Source organism: Elephantulus edwardii, unplaced genomic scaffold (assembly GCF_000299155.1).
Source record: "Elephantulus edwardii isolate Elephantulus edwardi_28Jun2011 unplaced genomic scaffold, EleEdw1.0 scaffold00211, whole genome shotgun sequence".
NCBI classification, from domain to species: Eukaryota; Metazoa; Chordata; class Mammalia; order Macroscelidea; family Macroscelididae; genus Elephantulus; species Elephantulus edwardii.
Window position 1 is genome coordinate 1857826 of NW_006399961.1, and position 23322 is coordinate 1881147.

At 47.3% G+C, this 23322-nt stretch overlaps 1 protein-coding gene and 1 pseudogene across 1 annotated transcript in view; one reads left to right on the forward strand and one right to left on the reverse strand.

Annotated features, from left to right (window-relative positions):
- The window catches only part of BTBD11 (BTB (POZ) domain containing 11), a 520423-nt gene extending 504979 nt beyond the window's left edge, over positions 1 to 15444 (reverse strand). Inside the window, exon 1 of the mRNA XM_006897535.1 lies at positions 14301 to 15444. Coding sequence (XP_006897597.1) covers positions 14301 to 15444 — 1144 coding nt within the window. The remainder of the gene's footprint in view (positions 1 to 14300) is intronic.
- Positions 15445 to 15813: 369 nt separating this feature from the next.
- The window catches only part of LOC102848604, a 190792-nt pseudogene continuing 183283 nt past the window's right edge, over positions 15814 to 23322 (forward strand).

Below are 23322 nucleotides of genomic sequence, written 5' to 3' on the forward strand. Positions count from 1 at the left end.
ACTGTTGGTGGGAGTGTAAAATGGTGCAACCACTCTGGAAGGTAGTATGGAGTTTTCTCAAAAAGTTGGAAATAGAAATATCATTTGACCCAGCAATTCCACTACTGAGAATATACCCTAAAGAAACCAGAACTGCAACCCAAGCAGATATATGAACACCCATTTTTATTGCAGCTTTGTTTATGATAGAAAGAGTTGGAAACAACCCAAGTGCCCATCAACAAAGGAATGGATAGAGAAGCTGTGGTATATTCATGCAATTGAATACTATGCTGCACTGAAAAACAAGGAACTCATGCAATATCATTCAAAATGGGTGACCCTGGAGGACATTATGCTGAGTGAAATATCTCAGTCACAAAAGGACAAATACTGCATGATGCCACTGTTGTAAAACAGGACTGACATTGGGGTTGGGGGGAGACTGAGAGGGGATGAATACTGTATACTGAATTGAAATAGATGATGGAGAGAACTGTTTAGGAGGAATATATGATTAGGTATTATTATCATGAGAATGAAAGTTGAATAGTGGAGTGGACTGGGGGGGGGTGGGTGGGGAAGGGATTGTATAACAGAGAAATAATTTTTTTTTTTACTTCTCAAAGAGAAAAGTGAACTGAGGGGGGATGGGTAGGCAGAGATGAAAGTGTGCAACAATGAATGAATGGAAATCCAAAAAACAAATAATAAAAACAAAATTTAAATTTAAGAAAAAGAAATTATAAGGATGGCACAGGATAGGACAGGGCTCATATCTGTTGCTCATAGGTATGGTCCGTACTCCCCTTCACAGCAGTTAACAACAACAGGGGACGTGGGTTTGGCTTCCCGGCCAGGACAACTCATGTGCAGCTCCCACCATCTGCCAGTGGAAGCTTGTTCGCTGCTATGATGCTCAACATGTTTCAATACAGCTTCTAGCATAAGACAGATAGTAGTAGTAGTAGTTTAATGCCATCGAGTCATAGACGACTCATAGCGACCCTATGAACGAACAGCCTGAGCACTGTTCATACATAGAGTTTCCGGAGGCAAGCCATTTCGGAAGTGGATGCCGCTCCTGCTTCCAGGCTTGATTTAGTCGGGAAGCTCCAGCCAACACTGTCCACCAAGGGTACCCATTACAGAGCAAACTGGGACGTCAAACACATTCCCGGAAAAGCAGTCAACTCCAAAAGCTTGCCACGATTCCTGTGCTACCACCACCACGCTCCTGCCTTCTGGCAAGGAGAACGTCCCAAGAGCCTGAGAGGAGCCAGCCAAACCAGGAACAACATGACCGCTTCTTTCCCAGCTGCCTTGGGGCTTAAGGCTGCCTCCTGGTTCAAACCCTAGGCCCAAGCTGGCTAGCCTCACTCCAGGGACAGAGCAAACCTGCACATCAAACAAAATTTATTGGTCTGAAAGTCAATGAAAATTCTAGGGATCACAATGTTATGATCCAAAGACCTGATCGTAAGGATAGTGCTGACCAGGGAGGCACTTGCTTCTATTGCCCATCAGATCGACATGCATTGAGGGTCAGCTTGAATGGCAGCTAACAACAAGGACCAGTGATGTCTGAGTATTTTCCAAATATAAGCTCCAATGTGCTCATCTTGTGCTTCAGTTGTTGTTACGTGCCCTTGAGTCACTTGCGACTCATAGCGACCCTACGTACAAGAGCCCTAGCTAGCATCATTGGAATCCCAGAAAAGGAAGAAGCAAGTAAAGGCACTGAAAAAGTTGTGGAAGAATTACTAGAAGAAAACTTCCCAGGTATAATGAAGAATGAGAGAATATGTATTCAGGAAGCTCAGCGAACACCATATAGATTAGACCCCAAAAGAAAAACATCAAGGCATATCATAGTTAAAATTGCCAGAACCAAAGATAAGAAGAGAATCCTGAAAGCAGCAAGTGAAAAACAAAGAGTAACCTATAAGGGAGAACAGATAAGATTAAGTGCCGATTTCTCAGAAGAGCCCTAAACGTCATTCTATCCTGTGCCAACCTCACTGCCTCAAACACATTCATTCCCACCACTCCACTCAAAGAATCAATCCATCTCATCGAGGGTCTTCCTCTCCTGCGCCGCCCCTCCACTCTCCCAAACATGATGTCCCTCTCCAAGGACCAGTCCCTCCTTGCAACATGCCCAAAGTATGTCAGATGAAGCTTCAGAATCCTTGACTCCAAGGAGCATTCTGGCCTCACCCTCTCCAGGACAAACCTGTTTGTTCTCCTAGCAGTCCATGGTATATTCAACACTCTTCTCCAGCACCACAGCTCAAAGGCATCAATTCTCTTTCCATCATCCCTAGTCACTGTCCAACTCTCCAATGCATAGCACGTAACTGCAAAGACGATCAGGCACACCTTAGTCTCCAGCCTGAAATCATTGCTCTTCAGTACTCTTGAGAGGTCCCTCACAGCTGACTTTCCCAATGCAATTCGTCTCCTGATTTCCTGGTTGCTATTACAAGTATGGTATCTGTAAAGTGGAAAACAGAGTGCAGATGTCTTGTCTCCTTGGATAATGAGTCTCTGAACCACACGGGGCTGTTTCCACTGATGGGAGAGAATGAACAAACCCAGAGTTCATGTGCTTGAAGCTGGAAGCACAGCCCAGGCAGAATGTGGGACCTCTGTGTGAGATAAAGAATGTACAATTTTACAGTGGCCGGAGAGACAGACTAGTATAGAGAGCTAGGAAACTGTCCACCAGAGATGCACACTTCTCATCCACGTGCAAAGACACACGTAAGAGTTCTTGCCAGGAAGTGGCAGCCCCCCACATGCGTTGAATCTAGGGGAGATCAGGTGCTCAGTGCTAGAGGTGCTCAGGGAATGTAGAAGCCTTTCCTGCCCTCTGGGATCGCTTGCCCCACCCACTCTCTTTCTACCTGCTAGATGATGCCCAAGGAAGACCTTAAAAGTCACAAGTTCGAAGCTAAAAGAGGCAACATCTCCACCGGGCTCAGTTTTTACATGACCCTCCTCCCTCCTCCCACAGCATTCCTCTCTGAATCTGGTTTCATCCGTTGTCTCTACTTCATGGCTACCTGTAGGCCTGAGTAGAGCTGTACCTCAAGGTAGGTTTTCTACGGTAAAATTTCAAGGCAGCCTGCCTTAGTTTTCTTCTCCCGAGAAGTGTGTGGGTCTCATCTGCAGACTTTTCTGGGGACTGCCACCAAGTGCTTCACCACTGCGCCACAAGGACTCCTCAAGGAGACATTAGCTAGTTGTGAAATTATCTCCCATCATGTTAAACTCCTAAGACTTATGAGTTGCCTTTCCCAGCAGCTAAGGTAACTCTAACAATAATATTTAAAGCTCTTAAAACAGCAAACAAAAGCACTGGAAGAGTGTAGCCACTGTTATCATGGTGTGCCATTGAGTCAGATCCAACCCACAGCTGACCCCCCAGCGGATCTTCAGAGGAAATAAATCACCGGGGAAGAGACTGTCCATCCTTCTCCAGCGGAGCTGCGGATGGATTTGAACCATGCTCCTTTGGGACTGCAGGGCAGTTTCTAACCACTAGGTCACCAGAGCACCCTCACTATTATGATAGAAACCAAAACAACTAATCTATTGCTACTGAGTGATTCTGACTCACAGCGAGAGAGGACAGACAGAGGACGGAGTAGAATTTCCCCCATAAGGTTTCCACGACTGCAGTCTTTACACGGGCAGACCGCCACATCGTTCTCCCACAGGGCAGTGGGTGGGTTCGAACAGCCAACTTCTCCTGGTTAGCACTCATGTGCAATAACCACTGCATAACCAGGGATCCTTGTTATTACTATTACAAATCCCCATTTTACAGGTGGGGAGAGGGAGGTTTACAGCTGTGCCTGACTCCAGAGTCAATTAAAATTCTATACTTATTCTCTCATAGGTAATAACTAATGAGCTCTGGTGGCCGAGTGGTAAGCAGCTCTGCTGCCAACCCAAAAGCAAACAGTTCAAATCCACTAGCTGCTCCATGGGAGAAAGATGGACAGTTTCCCTCCATGCAATTTAGGGCCTCTGAGTATCTGCTGGAAGTTCAGGCTCGATGGTACATAACATCAGCACAGATCATGATTAAATCCATTTTATATTTTAATTCAGTGCCTGGCTCAAAGGTCACCAGGTGGACTGACACAGTGACGGCAGCAATGGGCTCAAGTGTGTCAGAGATGCTGAGGATGGCACAGGACAGGGTTCAGATCCATTGTCCATAGGGTTGCTGTGAGTTAAACTCAACTCCATGGCAGCTAACAACAACCTCCCCTGTTCAAAGGTCACCAGCCCCTCGCCCTCACTCCAGCCTCTAAGCTAGTCCTCTACTGTTTTATTTTGTTGGTGTTTTGTATTTTCTTCTTCAGGAAACACTTTGTCTACAAATGTCCCAGCACTGAACTGGTAAGGCTACAGAGAAAATCAAATAACCCTCCACTGACCCAAATTCCAAGTTTTCATTTACATCCAGCCAGTTAATTAAAAACGTGCTCTGGGAATAGAGACACTACTCTGTCGGGCTCCTGAGATGGCTTTTTGCTATTCTTCTGGAGAAGCTGGATTTTTCCTGTGACATTTGGGGCCCAGCTCGGGGACAATCAACGAGCATGAAGATGAAAAAAGGCTGAGCAAATGCTGGGTGTGGAACCCCAGTCCAGGCGGGCAAACAGAAAAAGAAAAGACATGCAAACCAACCTCCTGCACCAAGCCAGTGCCAGCAGAGAGAGGAGGCAAGGGCGCTTGTTAATTAATGTTTATGAAATGCCTTGGGATCCCTGAAATGAAAGAGCCTATTCAAAATGCCCAGAATATGAGTATCATCACCAGCCAAAATTTTAAAGGCGTCATCAATATCAAAGGTCTACTATGCAGGTGTTTTTAAATATTTTATCTGCTTTAAACCTTTTAATCACTCTAGGTGATAGATTAGAGTTTTCTTTCCTTTTAATGTCTTTTCTCCTGATTAAGCTCATAGATAGTAACCAACTGAATTTAGCAAAACAGAATCACTTGTTGGAAAGTGGCAGAGAGAACATTTGAGACCAGCCCTTCTGAAGTATAAAGTCCTTCCTTCTTTCACTGCAGGTACTGATGCTTCCGATCTTCCTTACAAGTGCTGTCTGCATTAAAGCAAGATCCTATTCAAGGATAGCTATCACTTTCTTCCCAGAGGGATGAGCCTTTTTTAACTGAAATATATATTTCACACACAGTGAAACCCACAAATCCTAACTGCATCATAATAAATTACCCCCCCCATCCCTAGGAACACATGAAGCATTCCTGATATTCCAGAAAGTTCCCCAATGTCCTTCAGCAAGGATGTCTTTTAAAAGCTACATAATTTTTTTTTCTTCAAATGACTTAGATTTAATCATGGGAAAGCTTACAATAGAGAATTAGATCTCAGTGCCTTCTGCAAATCGATCTGGGACAGAAAGGGACTGAGGGCTGCCTCTCAACCAGATCCTTCCAAAGAAAGATGCCCACAGGGACCCTGGAGTTCTGGCTCAGGGGAGGAGAAGCTGCTGGCTCTGTGCACTGAAGTCACTTGCCTAACGCTCACTCCTGGCCAGCATCAGGAGCCACTCCTTGCCAGCTCTGGTCATCACCCTCCTTTCTGTGGCCTGAGACAATGTCTTCAATTTCTTCCGGGCTGTCTCCACTGCTGTCTTACATGTTTATAGTTCTACAGCCAATGGCTCCCAGATGCCTAGTTCTTTAACGTCCACCAAAATACCCATTCACCATTCACACTCCAAGTGTCACAGTTTTCCTGGGTGTGCTTGACCCAGAGGAACATATGTAGATGGATGGTGCTGGCCCCACAGTTCTGGATAAGGGCATGAGGGATCACCACTAAGGCCTGGACAACAGCCCTGTATGACCACTGTTCCACACCAGTCATGGCCGTGGATTTTTCTGTCAAGGAACGGGCCACAGTCATTTCAGAAGCCCCACCTCCTTGAACCAGCTGCAGGTCCAGGAGGACACTGTGACACACTTGCATAGCACCCTGAAGGTTTCATTCTGCCGAAAAAGAATCTTTTTGCTGACTCCTTGGAGGAGAATGGTGCTAAATAATAATTGGTAGGATCACTGCAAAGTCAGCTATGAGTTGGTTCCAACTGGGCAGTATACAACCACAGTGGTTAGAAGCTGCAGTGGAATCACAAAGGCACATGGTTCGAATCCACCAGCTGCTTGAAGGGAGAAAGATGGGCAAATCTCCTCCCTTGTGATTTACCGCCACTGAAAACCTGCTGGAAAGTCAGCTATGGGTCAGTTCTGACTCCACAGCACACAATAACAGCAAAAGCTTTGTAATGGGCCTAAAGCAGCAAAGTTAAGTGCTGAAGGACCTACAAGCATATACTTAAGAAGCTGTCCTGACTGAGAAATTGTATCTTGTTACCATCCTGAGTTGTAACCTGTTAACTTAATAAACTGCTATATTGCATTATTTCCTATTAGTTATAGAATATTAATCTAGAATGTAATACATTAATAGTTTAATAATCTAGTAAACGTCATAATCATGAACATGGTTCTGTGAAGTCTGTGCAGCTATTGTAAAGAATTTTGAAACCAGTAGAGTAGTAAGACTGGTATTAGAATCAGTAGAAGGACGTGCAGGAGAGTGGGAGGTGTGTCTGACATCACAGGAATTAGTTCTGTCTTTTTTGTTTGTTTGTTTTTATTATTTTTGTGTGAGTGTACCGTCAAATCAGATCTGACTGGTACAGGAGGAGATTGACCCTCCTTCCCCGGCAGAGCATCTGGTGGATTCGAACCGTGCGCCTCTGCGACTGTAGTTGCAGCTCCTTACCACTAGGCCGCCAGAGCTCCCCTAGTTCTGTCTTGTAGATGCTGTTGAGGGGAACAGTTACCCCCGTCAAGTTAGTGGAGGTCAGATACAGCCATTCTCAAACCACCTTCACTCTCTTTTACAACCACTGAACATATTCAGAGATGACAGGTAACATACCAGACAGAACGTAGTTAGGAAAACTGCAGCCTTGAGATTTCCAGCCCAACAGCCTGACTTCACAAGTCATCCTCTCAGAGACTTCCTCTCCATGTACCCACTCACCGTCATCAAGTCAGCTCTCACTCCTAGCAGGTGGTCGGGCTGTAAATCTTTCCAAGATGACTCTGCTTATCTTGGTCCTGCAGAGCTGCTAGTGGGTTTGAATCGCTGACCCTACCCTTAACAGCCTAATCCATATCTCAACTCCTTGCTTTTGCCGTGGTTGATGGATAACTGTTATATTCTAGAGGTTTAAAAGGTCAACTGTATTCGTTGTACAAATAACTCAGAGACTCTACTAAGTACCAGGCATTGTGCTGGGTGGTGTGGCGGGAAGACCAAGACTAAGGCGTACCTGACCCAAACCATGGTATTCTGAATTGATTTATATGTATGTGAAAGCTGGACAAGGAATATGGAAGACAAAATTATGCCTTTGAATTGCAGCATTGATTAAAAAAACGTTGGCTATCTCTTGGAAGAACGGACACATTTTTCTTGGAGGAAATCTATCCAGGATGCTCCTGAGAAGCAAGTAAGGCAACACTTTGGCTTACAGTCTTTGGGTATGCTGTCAGGAGGTGCCAGGCCTTGGGAAAGGACATCACACCGGGAAAAGCAGAGAGTCAAGGAAAGGGAGGAAGGTCCTCGAGGAGATGGACTGACACAGGGACAGCAGCAATGAGCCTGAGCTTGGTGGAGACTGAAAGGATGGTGCAGCATAGGACGACGTTTCAATTTTTTGTTCACAGGGTCACCGTGAGTCAACAACACCTAACTCAGAGCTGAGCTCATTGACATAAGAAAGACATGATTTCCAAACAGAATTACAGCCACAGGTATACATACTGGAGATGGATGGACAGTACAAAGATAACACAGGAAGTGGAAAGAGCTGTAGAAAACCCTGGATACAAGAGTGGGGGAGAAGTTGTACCAAGGATCTAACCTTTGCCATGATTACAGGAAAGATCACGAGTAGAAACTGACCAATTGTGAAGGAGTTTAGGATGAAATGACTGATGCCTCTGAAGGCATGGTAAAGCACTTCTGATTATTCCTTCAGCTTTCACAAAATCAATCAGTCCAAATTTTAAAACTCCACAGGAACACATCATGCTTAGGAGGGTGGAGGGACAGTGCAGGAAAGGAAGACCCTCAATGAGATGGATTGATTCAGTGCCTGGGGTGATGGGGGTAGGTGTGTCAGAGACAGATTGGCACAGGATAGGGCAGAGTTTAGGGCTGTTGTACATAGGATCACTATGAGTCTCAGTTGACTCGATGGCACATAACAATAACAACAACAGGAACAGGAACACATCACCAACAAGGAAGGGTCTCTTAGCCTGTGTCCTAACTCTCCTAGACAATTGAAAATCAACCAAAGAAAAGACCATCCAATGTACTGCCCTAAAACCTATGCATAGGATTTCTGAGAATCACCAGCCCTTAGTTTAGAGCCAGTTAGCTTTTGTTTTCTGACTCAAGTGTCTTTTGACTGCTTTCATGGTTCCTTGGGCTTTGAATGCTTCCCTCACTCACTCACTGCTGTCAAGTCAGAGTCCATCCATTAGCTAACCTTTCCAGTGGGCTTCCAAGAGGAGATTGCTCATCTTTCTCCCAAGGAAACACAGGTGGAGTCAAACCACCAGAGAGGCGTGACGTTTAGGGTTACAGCATAATTCCCTATGGGTGAGGCCACCAGAGCTCCGTTTTGGTGGAGATTAGAACAGTGAGCAGCAGGGGGAGCTCTGGTGGCCTAGTGGCAAAAAGCTGCACTGCAATCCCAGAGGAATGCGGTTCGAATCCACCAGATGCTCTGCCGGAGAAGGAGGCGCAATATCCTCCTGTACCAGTCAGATCTGATTTGACGGTACACGCACACAAAATAATAAAAAAAAAAAATTTAAAAAAAAAGAACAGTGAGCAGCCATAGAGATGGCTACAAGAACAAGGAAGTAAATAAACTAGATACAAAGACTTGAAAGGCTGATTCAAGAGCTCAGAAGGCATCAGCTTCTTTCAGAACATAGCTCAGTGCATAACATAACGTAACAACAACTGCTTGCTCAAAGCTCAGTGCATAACATAACGTAACAACAACTGCTTGCTCAACTCAACAAGCATCTATAAAGCTCCAAATGTGTACCAAGTCCTCTCCTAGGCTTGCTAGGTAGTCTACATGCAACTGAGTTGGAGCATCTACCAAGCTCAACCACGGAGTCTAGTGTGGCCCAAACCAGCTGCTATTCAATCACTGTGAACTTAACAATGACCTGTGAATCTCTCACACTGTGCCAGAGTAGCATTGTGCTCCCAAATAGTTTTCAATGGCTGTTTTGTTGTTGCTGTTTTTGTTGGTTTTCAGAACTAGATAGCCAAGGCTTTCTTCCGAAGTGCCTCTGGGTCAACTCGAACCACCGACTTTTTGCTTAGCAGCTGCTGTACCCAAACACACCAGCAGGAACAAATGACATATAAACCGGGGACAGAAAGATGTCAGGCTGTGAAATGACCCTGATGGCTATACAGATAATGAAGGACCAGGTAGGATGGTCTAAGGGTAGGGACTCAGCTGTCTCTTAATATTGAGTCACACAGACAGTGACTAAGACAACTGAGCTTGGAGACAGACTACCTACATGCATATAAGTAATGCAGTTAAGTTCACTGAGTCTCAGTTTTCTCATCTGCATAATGGGTATAATAAGCTCGCTGTTATTATTGTTGTTGTGTACAACCTGTAAATTCTAATGAGAAGACTGACTCATTGCTATTACTGTTGTTGTGTACCATTGGAACTGAGCCATAGCTGACCCTTCAGAGGCAGCAAATCACACGGGAGTGGCCTGCCCATCTTTCTCCCTGAGGAGAAGCTGGTGGATTCAAACCACGCAACTTTGCATTGGCAGCACAATTCTTTTACCACTAAGCCACCAGAGCTGCCCTCTCTCCTACTGAGTAAAATACAATTTGACACTAAAGGACAGAATAGGACTGCCCCATATGATTGCTGAGACTGTAAATCTTTATAGAAACAGACTTCCTCATCTTTTTCCTGGGGAGGAGGGGATGGGTTCAAACCTTGAAGTGAGCAGCCAAGTGTCTTAAGCATGGTATCACGAGAACTCCTTAACAGGGACAATCAGGTACTGCTTGGGTATGCACATTCACTGCCTTCTAATCGCTTCCCACTCATAGCAACCTTCCATCGGCTTGGATCCACAATCAACACTCTTGGTGCTGACAGTCAGGAAATGAAAATGAAAACTGCATTGAGCAAGTCTGCTGTAAGGGACCTCTCCAAAGTACTAAAGAGCAATGATGCCAATCTAGAGACTAAGGTGCACCTGTTCCAGATCATGGTCTTCTCCATTACTTGCTATGCATCTGAGAGTGGGACAATAATAAGGATGACAGAAGAAGAATCAATGTCTTTGAGTTGTGGTGTCAGAGAAGAGGATTGAACACACCATGGACCACCAAGAGAACAAACAGGTCTATCCTAGAGAGGGTGAAGCCAAGTTGTTCCCTGAAAGCAAAGATTTTGAAGCTCCATCTCACATACTTTGGAAGAAGGAGGGTCAACGCAGCAGAGGAAGACTTTGGATGAGATGGATTGACACAGTGACTGTGGCAATGGGGATAGGTGTGTCAGAGACAGATTGGCTCAAGAAAGGGCAGGGTTCAGAGCTATTGTTCATAGGGTTGCTATGAGTTGTAGTCAACCCCATGGCATACAACAACAACAAATTGTAACAGTGACAGGGGGATTCGGATGGCTGTAGACACCAGGCCTCTTTGGGAGCAGCACAGCACATTACGGACCATGCCACCAGAGCTCCCTAATGAGGACAATTGTCGCACTTTGTCAAGGGCATGTGAAGATCAAATGGATCAATACAACAGTGCTCGGTGAGTGTTAATTGTCACTGCCTCTAACTCAGGGCCTGCTCAGTCTCTGGTACTGTTCAATAAGTATTGATGAACAAGTGAATTCACAAAAGAAGGAGTGAGTGATGCCATTAAATTAATGACAAATTTATTAATGCCAATTACATAAGGCAGGGACTCCTTTATAAGGCTCTGAGACCAGAAAGGCTGCCCTGTATGTAACATGGCTTTAAAAACAGTTTTGAGGTTCTAATGTATGTCTCAAATACCTAAGAAACGAATCACCTGTTCTTTAACACTTCTGTGTAAATGGCCCGCTATTTTAAACAAGCCCTGGGATCAGAAGATGAAGAGATCACAATGGAATGACAGTGAAGTTCTGGCTGAGCAGGCTGAAGGGGGCCTGACACCCAGGAGTTAAGCTCTGTGGTGTGGCAAGCACTCCAATGGCTGCAAACCATCACTCATTCATCCTGCCCCAAACCAGCCCTGCGGTCTTCTCCTTCTTTAAATTATACCTATGCCAAAAAGGATAAACACAGAAACTGTCTCTAAGATATATTAAGGATCATAAAAGCAAAATCCGCTTTAAGGATACAGAAGCTACTGCATGGAGAGAAGGGGCCCTGCCATGCAAATGTTAAACATGTGGATGCTGACAATACTGGTTAGGGGTCCAAACTCATAAGCAGCTCATCAGACAAAAAGACTTGGTGACGGGGGTCTGTTCTGCTCTGTCCCATAGGGACACCATGCCCGGGAACAGATGGCAAATGACACCAGCCCCTTATTCTACAGCTAGGCAGACTGAAGCCAAGACAAGGAAAGAGACTGGACTGGAAGATGCTCTTTGTGTTTTTAGGTTCTGCTCAGTAGATTTTGAATTTGTAGAGGCCTCATGTGACAGAAGAGCCCTGCTACATGCCCTTTATTAAGCTGTGATCTTCACTGAGGGAACTCAGGTGACATAATCCATAGGGAACTGTTGTGCTAACAGAGAAGTGGGGCCTCTCCAGGGGTTCAAATCCACTGGATTTCTCTGTGGGAGAAAAACAGGCAATCTCCCCCTCCTGGTCAATTTTCAGCCTTCTAAAAACCTGCTTGAGGGTCAGTTGAGAGCTGGTTTCTCCTCCACAGTAAGGAGAGAGAATCTTTACCAGGAGTAAAGAGCTAGGTATTTGCTCCAGTGGAATCGCTGTGTGGGTTCATATGCCAGCCTCAGTTTACCCATACTCAGACACAGCATCACCTGGTGCTCCTCCGAAGCATCCAGTGGGTGCATTACACATCCAGCCCATGATTCCACAGATGGGTAAACGGAGGCCTAGACAAGGAAAGTGACTTGCACAAAGTCACAACTTTGAGAGAATGGCAGAGTGAATGTCAGCTTGGGGACTGGAGCCCCTCCAGAAACCCTGTTCTCACAACAGAAACATGGAAGGAGAAACCTGAGGATTCAAAGAGGTGCAGGGGCACCAGCAGGTGGGCTGGGAGTGGGAGGGATAATGGATGTAAAAAAGAAGGACACAGGGGGAAGACAATGAGGGTTCACTCCCTTTTTAAGGGAGCTCTAGTGACCAAGAGTTGCGCTGCTAACTCAAAGGCAAGCAGTTTGAATCCACCAGCTGCTCAAAGGACGGGAACACTGGCAGTCTCCTCTGAGGCGATGTACAACTCGCTGGAGAGTTACCTAGGACTTCACGGCAAACATCAGCAAAAATTGCCCTTCTGGTCGAGGTACTTTTCTAAACACTATTTAGTTCAAAGAACCCTGGGTTTGCAGGTGAATCTTTTCTGAAGAAGCACATGCAAAGACTAACACCTTCCCCATATCTGTCTGCCAGGACTTCATAGGTACAGGATGTGTATGTGTGTGTGGGCTGCAGACTCCCCTCAGGGGGCTGGGCCCAGGGCTGCCAGCAGAAGTGGAAAGGCTCTGGCAGAGACACCCCAAGAGTGTCTGAGAAGGACACAAGTCCAGACGGCGCCCCCTACAACTCACTCGGTTCCTCCTCCCTCCCCTCCCCGTACTGATGATCAAACCCAGGTGATGGGACCCGCTCTCGCCCGCGGGTTCTCAGGGGCTCCCGCGCGCCTGCTTTCTTCCGAAAACACTCAGCCGCGCGCGCGCGCATAGGCGCGTGGCCATACGCGCGCGCGCACGCACACACTCACATGCACGCACTTGGCACCCCCGAGAGGCTCGGCCGGGCGCTCCCCATCGTCCCCCTCGACGCCCCGGGAAGCAGACAGGCAGCGACAGGAATGAAATGTGCCCAGAAAGGCTGGATTTCAGCTCCAACCTCCAATTTCAGCGCGACCTCCGGCCAAACCGCCGAATGTGTAACAAAGTTTTATTTCGCTTTCAGAGTCTCCAGTTACGCTTCTACCATTTCCTGTGGAAAATTGAAGCTTTGAAGTGTCTAGCCCCGGCTTTCGCAGACAGGCCGGACCGCCGGCTCGAGCTCTTGGAAACCAGCGCCCTCTGCCCCCACCCCCTCCGCCCCCAGAACTGCAGGTTCGAACCGAAGGGGCCAAGGCCTCCAAACCCGGAGCTGTGGGGAGCCGAGGGCAGAAGCGGCTGGAAACCACGCCCTAAACTGCAATCCCGGCTTCTTCAGAGCCCCCGCCCCGCTCCACCTTCCCCGATCCCGAGTGGCGCTACTACAGCCAAGTGGTGACAGATGCAGCTCCTTGCCAAGGGGAAACGAGAGCGCTAAGAGCTGGGCGAACACAAGTGGGGACCTGGTCCACTGCGCTGCTCCCACCAGCTGTGCGCGTGGGCCTGCAAAAGCAGCCCAGGAAAAACTTGGGACACATAAATGAACGCGCTCACACACACACCTCCTCTCTGTCTCTCTGTCCATCAAACTCTAAATCACTGTCCCTTTGCTGCTGAGGCCTTTCCATCCCTGGGGCACCGCCGGTGTCTCCCGAGGGCGCAAGGAAGTGAAGGGGGGAGGGGGGAGAGGAAGGTAAGGAAGAAACGCGCCCACTCCTAAGCCAAACTCGGCTCCCAGGAATTTGGCATCCTCAAGGTCAAAACAAACAGTTCTGGCAGAAAGTATGCGCTAGGGGAGAAGGATTGCAAGCCTGCCCCCCACATGGTGGTTACGCCCACCGCGCCTCCGCCTCCCGGAGGCCGCGCAGCGACACAGCCCGGGTGTGGAATTTGCGCTCCCGCACCTGGGACCCTGGGCACCGCACACAGTGAGCGCATCCAGTGCCCAGGAGGGAGCAGCAGGGTATCGCGCTGCCCGGCAGAAGCTCGGGACAGCCGCGGGTGACTGGAGCAACTCGGGAGAGGGTCGCGAGGCAAACTTGTGCCCGGAGTTGGCGTGGTCGGGTGGGAAGGGGTGGCGGCGCCCGCGTGGCCACTTACCGCTGGCGTTCTTCCCGCAGATAAGGTGCTGGTAGGGCTGCAGGAGCCCCCAGATCTCCGAGTCGTTGTTGACTGTGTGCTCTAATGTCTCCACCGTGAACTTGGGAGCCTCGTGGAGCGCATGGTGGTGGTGAAGGTGGTGGTTGGCAGCGACGGCGGCGGGGGCCGGCGGGGCTGCAGAGGCAGCGGCTGGCGGGGCGCAACAGCTGCTGCCCCCGCTGGCGCTGCTGGCTGCGCTGCAGGCGCCGCCGCTCGCCGCTCCCCCTCCGGGCGCCTCCCGCTCCTTGTCCGCCGCAGGGGCCGCACCACCGGGGCCCGAGCCCGGGCCTGAGCTGGAGCTGGGACCCGAGCTGGGGCCGCTGCTGCTCCGGGGCAGCCCGGAGGCCACGACCCGCGCGTAGATGTCCCGGAAGAGGCTTTCCATGCAGGCCGTCAGGTAGATGGCGGCATGCTCGTGGATGCGCAGCGCCACGCGGCTGTCCACCATCCAGCGGTACACGCGGCCCACGGAGAAGGTGAGGCCGCAGCGCGCCGACTTGCCGCGGCCCAGGCGGTCGCCGCCGGCGCTGCTCATGTTGTAGAGGGACAGCGCGGCCAACGCGGCCGCCGTGCAGTGAGCGGCCAGGCCCCAGGACAGCACGATCTCCATAGCGCTCTGGATCTCGTACTTGGTGCACTTGGCGAAGCGCAGGCTCAGGCGCTGCGCCTCCTTGGCGATGCGCACCAGCGCCCGGCTCACCAGCGTCGAGAGCTTAGCCAGTGCGTCCTTGGGCAGGCCGCCGGGGGCCACCGGGCCTGCCCGGGGCTCCCGCGAGCGCAGGAGCAACACCTCCAGCTCCTGGAGGGTCCAGGGGACCTCGTCGAGGTCCGGCAGCAGCCGCGAGCAGTGCTGGCCGGCGCAGTCCAGCCCCTCGGAGTCTTCCACCAGGGCAGTGTTGACAGTGTCGAAGCTGTTGTGCCGGCTGTGCATGGAGTCAGCTAGAGGCGGCCAGCCGCTCCCGCCATACGGGGACGCCGGGTGCGAGTCAGAACAACACAGGGACAAGTTGGAGGAGCGCACCGAGTCTGCCGCGCCACCATAACCCGAGTCCAGCGTCAGATCCTCCAGTGTTCGTACCACGGGCTTCTTACCTCTCCTGGCCATCGCTGCGCCACTTCATGCTGTGGCCGCCTGGGAGGAGCTGCGAGGAGCGGCGGGTTGGCGGCAGGGCGCGGTGGAGAGCCGAGTCCGCGGCGCCTCGGCTCACTTTCCCACCAGCCGCCACTACCAAGCGCTACTACTTTCGGCTGCCTCCCGGAGCCGCCGCCCGAGCACACCGGAGAGACCCCAGGGGCATCCTCCGGAGGCGGGACCGGAGCAGGGGCGCACGCCTGAGTGAGCCTGGCCAGTGGGAAGCTCACGACCGGACAAGCCCCCTTCCTCCAAAATCAAAAGTGCCTGGCCCACACCCCCTCTAGACTCCGCCGGGCGCGGAAGCCGCCGGGCCTGCCGGCTAGTGGTCAAAGGACCGAGATGGCCCCAGACGCCGCCGCAGCCGCCGCAGCCCCCGCGGGCAACTGGCTCCCGGCTCCCGGCTCTGGGTTCGCACCGGCGGCGGTTCCCGGTGCTGCCCGCTCCGCACTGAAGCGCAGCAGCGGCCGCGGAGGCTGCAAACCTGGACTAGTCCCTGCAGACGCCGTGCAGCCAGCGGGGCGGGCCTATGCAAAGCAGGGCAGGCGGAAAGCCAATGGGATCAGAGGATGCTAATTACCTTTAAAAAAATTCCTCACGGCACGCGGCCCCGCCCCCACTCACGCCCCCTTTTGGTGACCTAGGCTGCAGGAAGTGGGGGAACAGCGCCCAGAGGAATTGGGTTACCTGCAGGACCCTGGAGGTGCAGGCGTTGCCCCCCACACACACACCTCCTGGCCTCTGTCCCTGCCTCTGGGGCTTCTGGTTTGGGCATCAGATGGGAGAATGATGGGTTGATCTGGCGACACCCCACCACCACCTCCAACCCAGGGGCTCCCCCCAGCGGCTCACACAATGAACGCCGAGGTCCGCCGGCTCCCAAGTTCACTGTCCTTTTATAGTCAAAGCCCAGTGTGCTCCAGCGCCCCCTACCGTCGGCCTTCAACCTCCCCACCCTTGTCCCCGCCCAACTCGGGTCTCCTAAGGACCTGAAGGGGCCAGGTTTGTCCCAGCATGGAGGAGAGAGAAAAAAAAAAATCAGAAACCAGGTTGGGGGCGGGATGGTGGTAGTGAGGACCACGTGATGAAACCCCTGGGGATGGATGTCATGACATCAACCACTTGCCACCAGGGCTGATGGCCTAGTTCCCAGCGGGAGGACTCATGCCCCACTTTGCCAGTCTTGGTGGGCATCTTTCCAGACCGCTCAGCCTTCAGGGCATATTTATACCGAGGAGAGTTTTTGTGACTAAAGATATAACAATACGTACGGACGTATGGAAGGCTGGCAGGGCTGCATGACTGCGCTTCTAGCCATTTAACACAGTGTTGGGCTTGACTCTGAAGGGCCCCTCCTCTTCGTCTTGAATTAGCAATTTAGAAATATTACCTCCTACAGGAAGCCCACCCAGACCACAAACACTGAGATACTCCCCACCACTCCCGCTTTCTCCCGCAGAACAGCTGGCAGATTTGCAACATGTGCTTCCGGATGGGCGCCACAATTCCCAAAACTCAGCTGTGCTGGTAACCTTCTTTTGCAGAAAACAAATGCAAAGGCTCCCATTGCCTTCTAGATAAATGAAGTTGATGTGAATCAGCTGGTCTTTGTAGGCGTTCTGGTGGCATAACCCGCAAGGAGTTACTGCTAACCCCAAAGCAGAGACTTTGGCAGTTAGCACCCACCAGCAGCTTGTTGAGATAAAGCTAGGCAATCTCCTCCCATTCAATTTACTTACGGCCTCTGAAAACCCGTTTGAGAGCCAGATGCTATAGCTGGTGTTGGTGTACGTCATTCTTTTGATTTGGATTCATAGTAACTCTATTAGGCAGAGGGAAACGGCTCTGCAGAGTTCTCTAAGCTCTCGTGGTAAGAGGCGGTGCTGCAGTCCCAAAGATCTTAAATTCGAATCCACCAGCTGCTCCCCAGGAAAAGAATGGGCAATCTCCTGTGTGAAACCTCCTGGAGGCTCAGCTGTGGGACTGTTCTGGCTAGATGGTACACAACAACAGTCTTTACAGAGGGAGCCCGGGTGGCCTAGTCCGTAGGGAGTTTGGGCTGCTACCTCAAAGGTGGTGCTTCTTTGGTGATTGGAATCCACTAGGGGCTCTGCTGGAGGAAGACGGGCAGTCTCCTCCCAGGAGACGGAAAGTCAATTACAAATGAAATTACAGTCTCTGAAAATCAACTGAAGGGTCAGCTATGAGTAGGTTCTGACTCAACAACAATGAGTTGAGTTGTAGAGTCGAATTTTTACGGGGCAGTTGAGTTTTTCTCACCACGTTTTTGAACCACTAACTTTTCAATTAACAGTTGAACCCTTAACTCCAGGCTTCTTCGTACTTGGAATAAGTGAAAGCAAATAATCATTGTTATTGTTGTTGTTGTTATATGCCATCGAGTTTCCTGCGGCTCATAGCAACCCTATATACAACAGACTAAATCCTGCTCCATCCTGGGCCAATCTTATTGTCTCCTACCCCCATTATCTACCCATCTCATCGTGGGTCTTCCTCTCCTGCACTGTCCCTCCGTCCTCTCAAGCATGACTTCCCTCTCCAAGGACTGATCCTGCCTTACAACATGTCCAAGGTATGTCAGATGAAGCCTCAGAATGCTTGCCTCCAAGGAGCAGCCTGGTTTCACCCTCTCTAGGACGAACTTGTTAGCAGTCCGTGGTATATTCAATACTCTTCTCCAGCACCAAACTCAAAGGCATCAATTCTCCTTCTATCATCCCTAGTCATTGCCCATGCATAGCAAGCAATTGTGAAGACCATGGCATGGATCAGGCGCACCTTTGTTTCTAGACTGACGTTATTGCTCTTCAGTACTCTGGAGAGTTCCCTGACAGAAGACTTTACAAATGCAATTTGACTTTTGGTTTCCTGGCTGCTGTTATCAAGAGTGTTGATTGTGGAGCCAAGAAAACTGAAGCTGAGTCAGGGTGAAGTCTCTCTCAGGGAGGAGTGATAGGGAATGGCAAAGGATACACTGACAAAGAAGATTAATCAGAACTGGCTTTGACAAGCACTGTGGCATTTGGACAAGAACAAACTGGGAGGAGGGTAGAGAGAATAGTGCAACAATGAATGAGTGGAAGCCCAAAATCTCTGTAAATGTTTATGAAAATTAATAAAATATAATTATAGGGGGGAAAAAAAAAGAAAACTGAAGCTGTTAACAATCTCAACCTCTTCACCGTCTATCATAATGCTGCCAATCGGTCCAGTGGTGAGAATATTTGTTTTTTTGATGTTGAGCTTCAGTCCATATTGAAGGCTGTAGTCCTTGACTTTCTGCAGCAAGCGCTTCAGGTACTCCTCAGTTTCAGCAAGTAAGGTCATGTTATCTGTGTAACATAGGTTGTTGATGAATCTTTCTTCAATCCTGATGCCACATTCCTCCTCATACAGCCCAGCCTCCCAGATGATCTATTTTGCAAACAAATAATTAGTAATGGGATTAAATGACCGAGGGTGCCAACAAACACTGAGAGAAATAAATGACCAACCAAATAAATGCTAAATATTGTTCTTAGGTATCATTGAGCAGGGACTCTATCAATGACAGATGGGAACCTGTATCATCCTCATACAGTCACTGTGTCAATCCACCTAACAGAGAGTCTTTGTATCTTGTGCTGAACTTCTACCTTTCCCAACGTGATGACTTTTTTAAAGTGTTAGTCCCGTGTTATTAGAAAATTTAACAACGGCAAACAAATATGAAGAATATTTAAAGAATCCCAAATTCCACCTTACCAAGATAACCTGCATTAAAAGCTTCTTGTCTTTCCTTTTAGTCTTTAAAATTTTTCCTCCAGCCTTTTTTTCTAAGCATATATATTCTAACACAATTGGGATTATTCTGTATTTTGCATTCTAATTTTTTCTCAGATCTTAGTATAATCATTTCCCCATGCTGTTAAATATTCATCTGGAATATTCTCTTTTACATGAGGGTTTTTTGGGTCTGTTTATACTTTAATTAGTGTATTCATTCCTTATTTTATTATTCAGGCTTTTTCATTATTTTACATGATGTGGTAAACTTTGTTGCATAGGAATAAATTTGTTCTTTAAAAATAATGATATCTGTTGTGTTTGAGTGTCTAGAAAATAAGTGTACATTGAAGAAAGAGTGAAAAATACAAAAAGTAAATTAAGTGGATTAATTAACAATCAGATGAACAAGCATTATAAACCCAGCCTTGATCAGTGTTTACCTTGATAGAGTATTACCCAAGACAATCTTTTGGAAAGATGTTGCCAGCTCAGTGCCATTGAGTTAATTTTAAAACCTAACAACTCTAAGTAAACCCGACAAAACTCTATCTAGTCCTGCACAGTCCTCACAACCATTGCTATGTTTGGTCTTATTGTTGTAGTACTGTATTAATCCATCTTATTGAGAGTCTCTGTGATACTGAGAATGGGGTTTATTAGGAAAGTAAGCTGGAGCTTGGGGGGAGGCAAAGAATATCTCACAATACAAATCCAAGTTTATCCTAACAGTCCTAAAGCACAATTCCTCAATTAGTTCAGACTCTACTTTCAGTTTAGCAGTCAAATCCAAATCATCCAGAAAGGCTTACCCCAGAGCAATCATAAGTCAATTTCTCCCTCAAAGATCTGGCAAAAACAGCCAAACTTTTAACTGTGACCAGCACAAATTCAAGAAGCCTCAGGTCACACCGTACCACATTTCCTCCACAACAATGCCCCAGTCTCTCCAACACCAAAACCAGGGTCTCATCAACAGGGTCTGCTCCAGTCTTTCTCAAGTCTTACTGCCAGAAGTCTTGCTCATCTCAAGTTGTGCTGCTCAAAGTGGAAAATACTCTTTCCCTTATCCTAGTCCCACAGCTTTTGATGATTTACAAGACCATGTGTCTGCAGTTAAGGTTGCTGGATACCAGAAAGGTCAACTGTAATGGATTTAAAAAAAAAAAAATCCACACTTGACCATATAATGCTGCAATAATTTTTATAGTTTCTTTAACATAATTTTATTTGCATGTGATACTAGTGATATTTTTAAAAAATATCATCATTCTTTCGGATCATATGTTTGACAATAGACAAGGATATTAATATCTTCTACTTAGGTACTTGTCTTCCAGATATCTTGGTATAGACGAAAAATGAGCACTTCTAGTATCGCATTACTTTGTTGAATCATCCAGTTGATATTTTGTGAATTTGTGGAATATTGTTGTTCAGTAATACCTGCACTTCAGTTTTTCATTCTTCCTTTGGTGTCATTGGCTCTTGATCATGCTACCTCCTAATATGATTGAATATCAGTCAATTCCTTTTGATACAGTGCATTCCTTCTCTGCTTATTATGTTGTTCAGTTTTTGCTCATCTAGGTAGTTTACCAATATATATCAAAATGCGAATGTACATTCCTTGCTACTCCCCAGAAATCATGTCTTCTGATATTTACCCAAAGGGAATCATTACAATTTTCTCAAAAGTGTATAGGATGTTCTTGGTAGTGTTATTTTTCATGTAAGACTTAGGGAAACAACCTAAATTACTTTTAATAAAGCCTGATGAAATGAATTATAGTGCCTGCCTACAGGGAATAGCGGTGATGAATTATTATTTAGTATTAGAAATGATTGTGGTCTTTATTTCTACAATATATTGGTGAATGCATAAATTCTTAAAAATGGGTCCTAGTTTAATTGCATTTACGTAAAGTGTTTTATACAGACTTTATAAAAAAACTACAGAGATATATGCCAAATAAACTCACTGCATTCAAGTCAGTCCTGACTCACAGTGCCCCTCTAGGACAGAACAGATCTAATTAATAGGGTGTAAGAGACTAAATATTTATAGGAGCAGACTGCCTCATATTTCTCCTGTAGAGAGGCCTGTGAGTTACCATTCCAGTGCCTAAGCTACTGTTCCACCAGAGCTCCTTCCCTGGTTCTTGTTGTGTGCCATCCAGGCAGAATCATCCAGAGGCGACCCCTCCAGTGGATTTTCAGAGGCTGTAAGTCATATAGAAGGAGATTGCCCATCTTTCTCCCTCAGAGCAGCTGGTGGACTCAAACCGCTTACCTTCGTGTTGGAAGTGAAACTCCTTACACACTAGGCCACCAGAGCTTCTTATAACTATGTATGTAAGTATGCAAAATTGCTTAAAAGTACGAAAACAATAAAGCTGTATGTGGTTTTTATTTATGTTTTAAGGGAATTATATTTTCTAGTTCTATGCATAGAATTAACATAAAAAATGAAGATTATCATATCACCAATGGGCCAATTGGCAGCAACATGATAGATGGAGAAGAGATTGAGGTTGCTAATAATTTCTGCTTGCTTGCATCAACAATTAAGACTCTTAGTGCTAGAAGTCGGGAAATAAAAAGACAAATTGCATTAGGAAACTCTGCTTTCAAGAACCTCTCCAAAGTGCTAATGAGCAATGATATCATTCTAGGGACTAAGGTGTGCCTGATCCAAGCCATGGTCTTCGCAGTTACTTGCTATGCATCAGAGGGCTGGACGATGACTAAGAATTACAGGGGAAGGGTTGAAGCCTATGAGTTTGGTGCTAGAGAAGAATAATACTGAACATTCCACGGACTGAGAAGGATGGTGAAATCAAGTTTCTTCTTGGAAGCAAGGATTTTGAAGCTCTATTTAACATACTTTGGGCACATAGCCAAAAGGGACCAGTCCTTGGTGGAGTGGAGGGACAGCACAGGAGAGGAAGACCCCAGATGAGATGGTTTGACACAGTGACTAGGGTTATAGGGGTAGGTATGTCAGAGATTGTGAGATTGGCTCAGGATAGAGTATTGTACATAAGGTCACTACGTATCACAGGTGACTTGATGACACATACAACATCAGCATCTTCATAAGTAGAGTTTGTTTCTTTCTTTTTTCTTCTGGTGGTTTTGAACTTTCCCTTTTATCTCTCTCTATCTCTCTCTCTATCTCTATATTCCTTTGGACATTTTATAAGAAAAATGAATCACTTTTTACCAGAGCCACAAAGCTTTTCCCAAAAGATTAAATATTTCCTTATGTATTATTCTGAAACCATCCTGTCATTCAAAAGAAACAAAACAAAATGCAAAAACAAACTAAAACAAAAATGTAAACTCATTGCTACCAAGTCAATTCCTGCTCATAGCAACCCTTTCCAGAACAGATTAAAACTGTCCTCTGGCGTCTCCAAGGCTAGAAACTTTACAGAAGCAGACTGCTTTGTCTTTCTCCAACGGCACTGGAGGCAGGCTAGCAGTTGAGCCCTTAGCCCCTCTCCACCTGTCGTTCAAAGTACCAAGACAATACTTTGCCCAACAGCATTCTCAGTCAAAGCAACTGACCCAACAGTCATCATGCAAACTAGCTTCATGCAATTTCGATGCTTCAGCACATAATTCTGAGCAGCATCAGCACTTGCTTCTGAAGCCTGGCTCCACCACTTCTTAGTTTGAAACCTTGAACAAGTTTCTTAACTTCTCTGGTGCCTCACTCTCGGTTTGTGGCAAGAATGCCATGGTCTCTGAGGGCTGGCTGCAAGGATTAAATGAGATAGTTACAAGAGTGTCCAGTCAGCTCTATAAATGTTCAGTAAGTGCCAGTGACTTTTATTTCAGGATCTACTGGTTGTGCACAATGTTTTTTTGTTTTGTTTTGGTTTGGTTTTTTAAAAAATTATTATTAAATTTTATTAGTTTTAGTGAACATTTACAGAGATTTGGGGTTTTCATTCATTCATTGTTGCACTGTTTTCTCTACCCTCCTCCCCAGTTCATTCTTCTCCCCACCCCCGAATGTCTGTTTTAATTGTCCAATTGCCACAGTGCTTGTCGAAG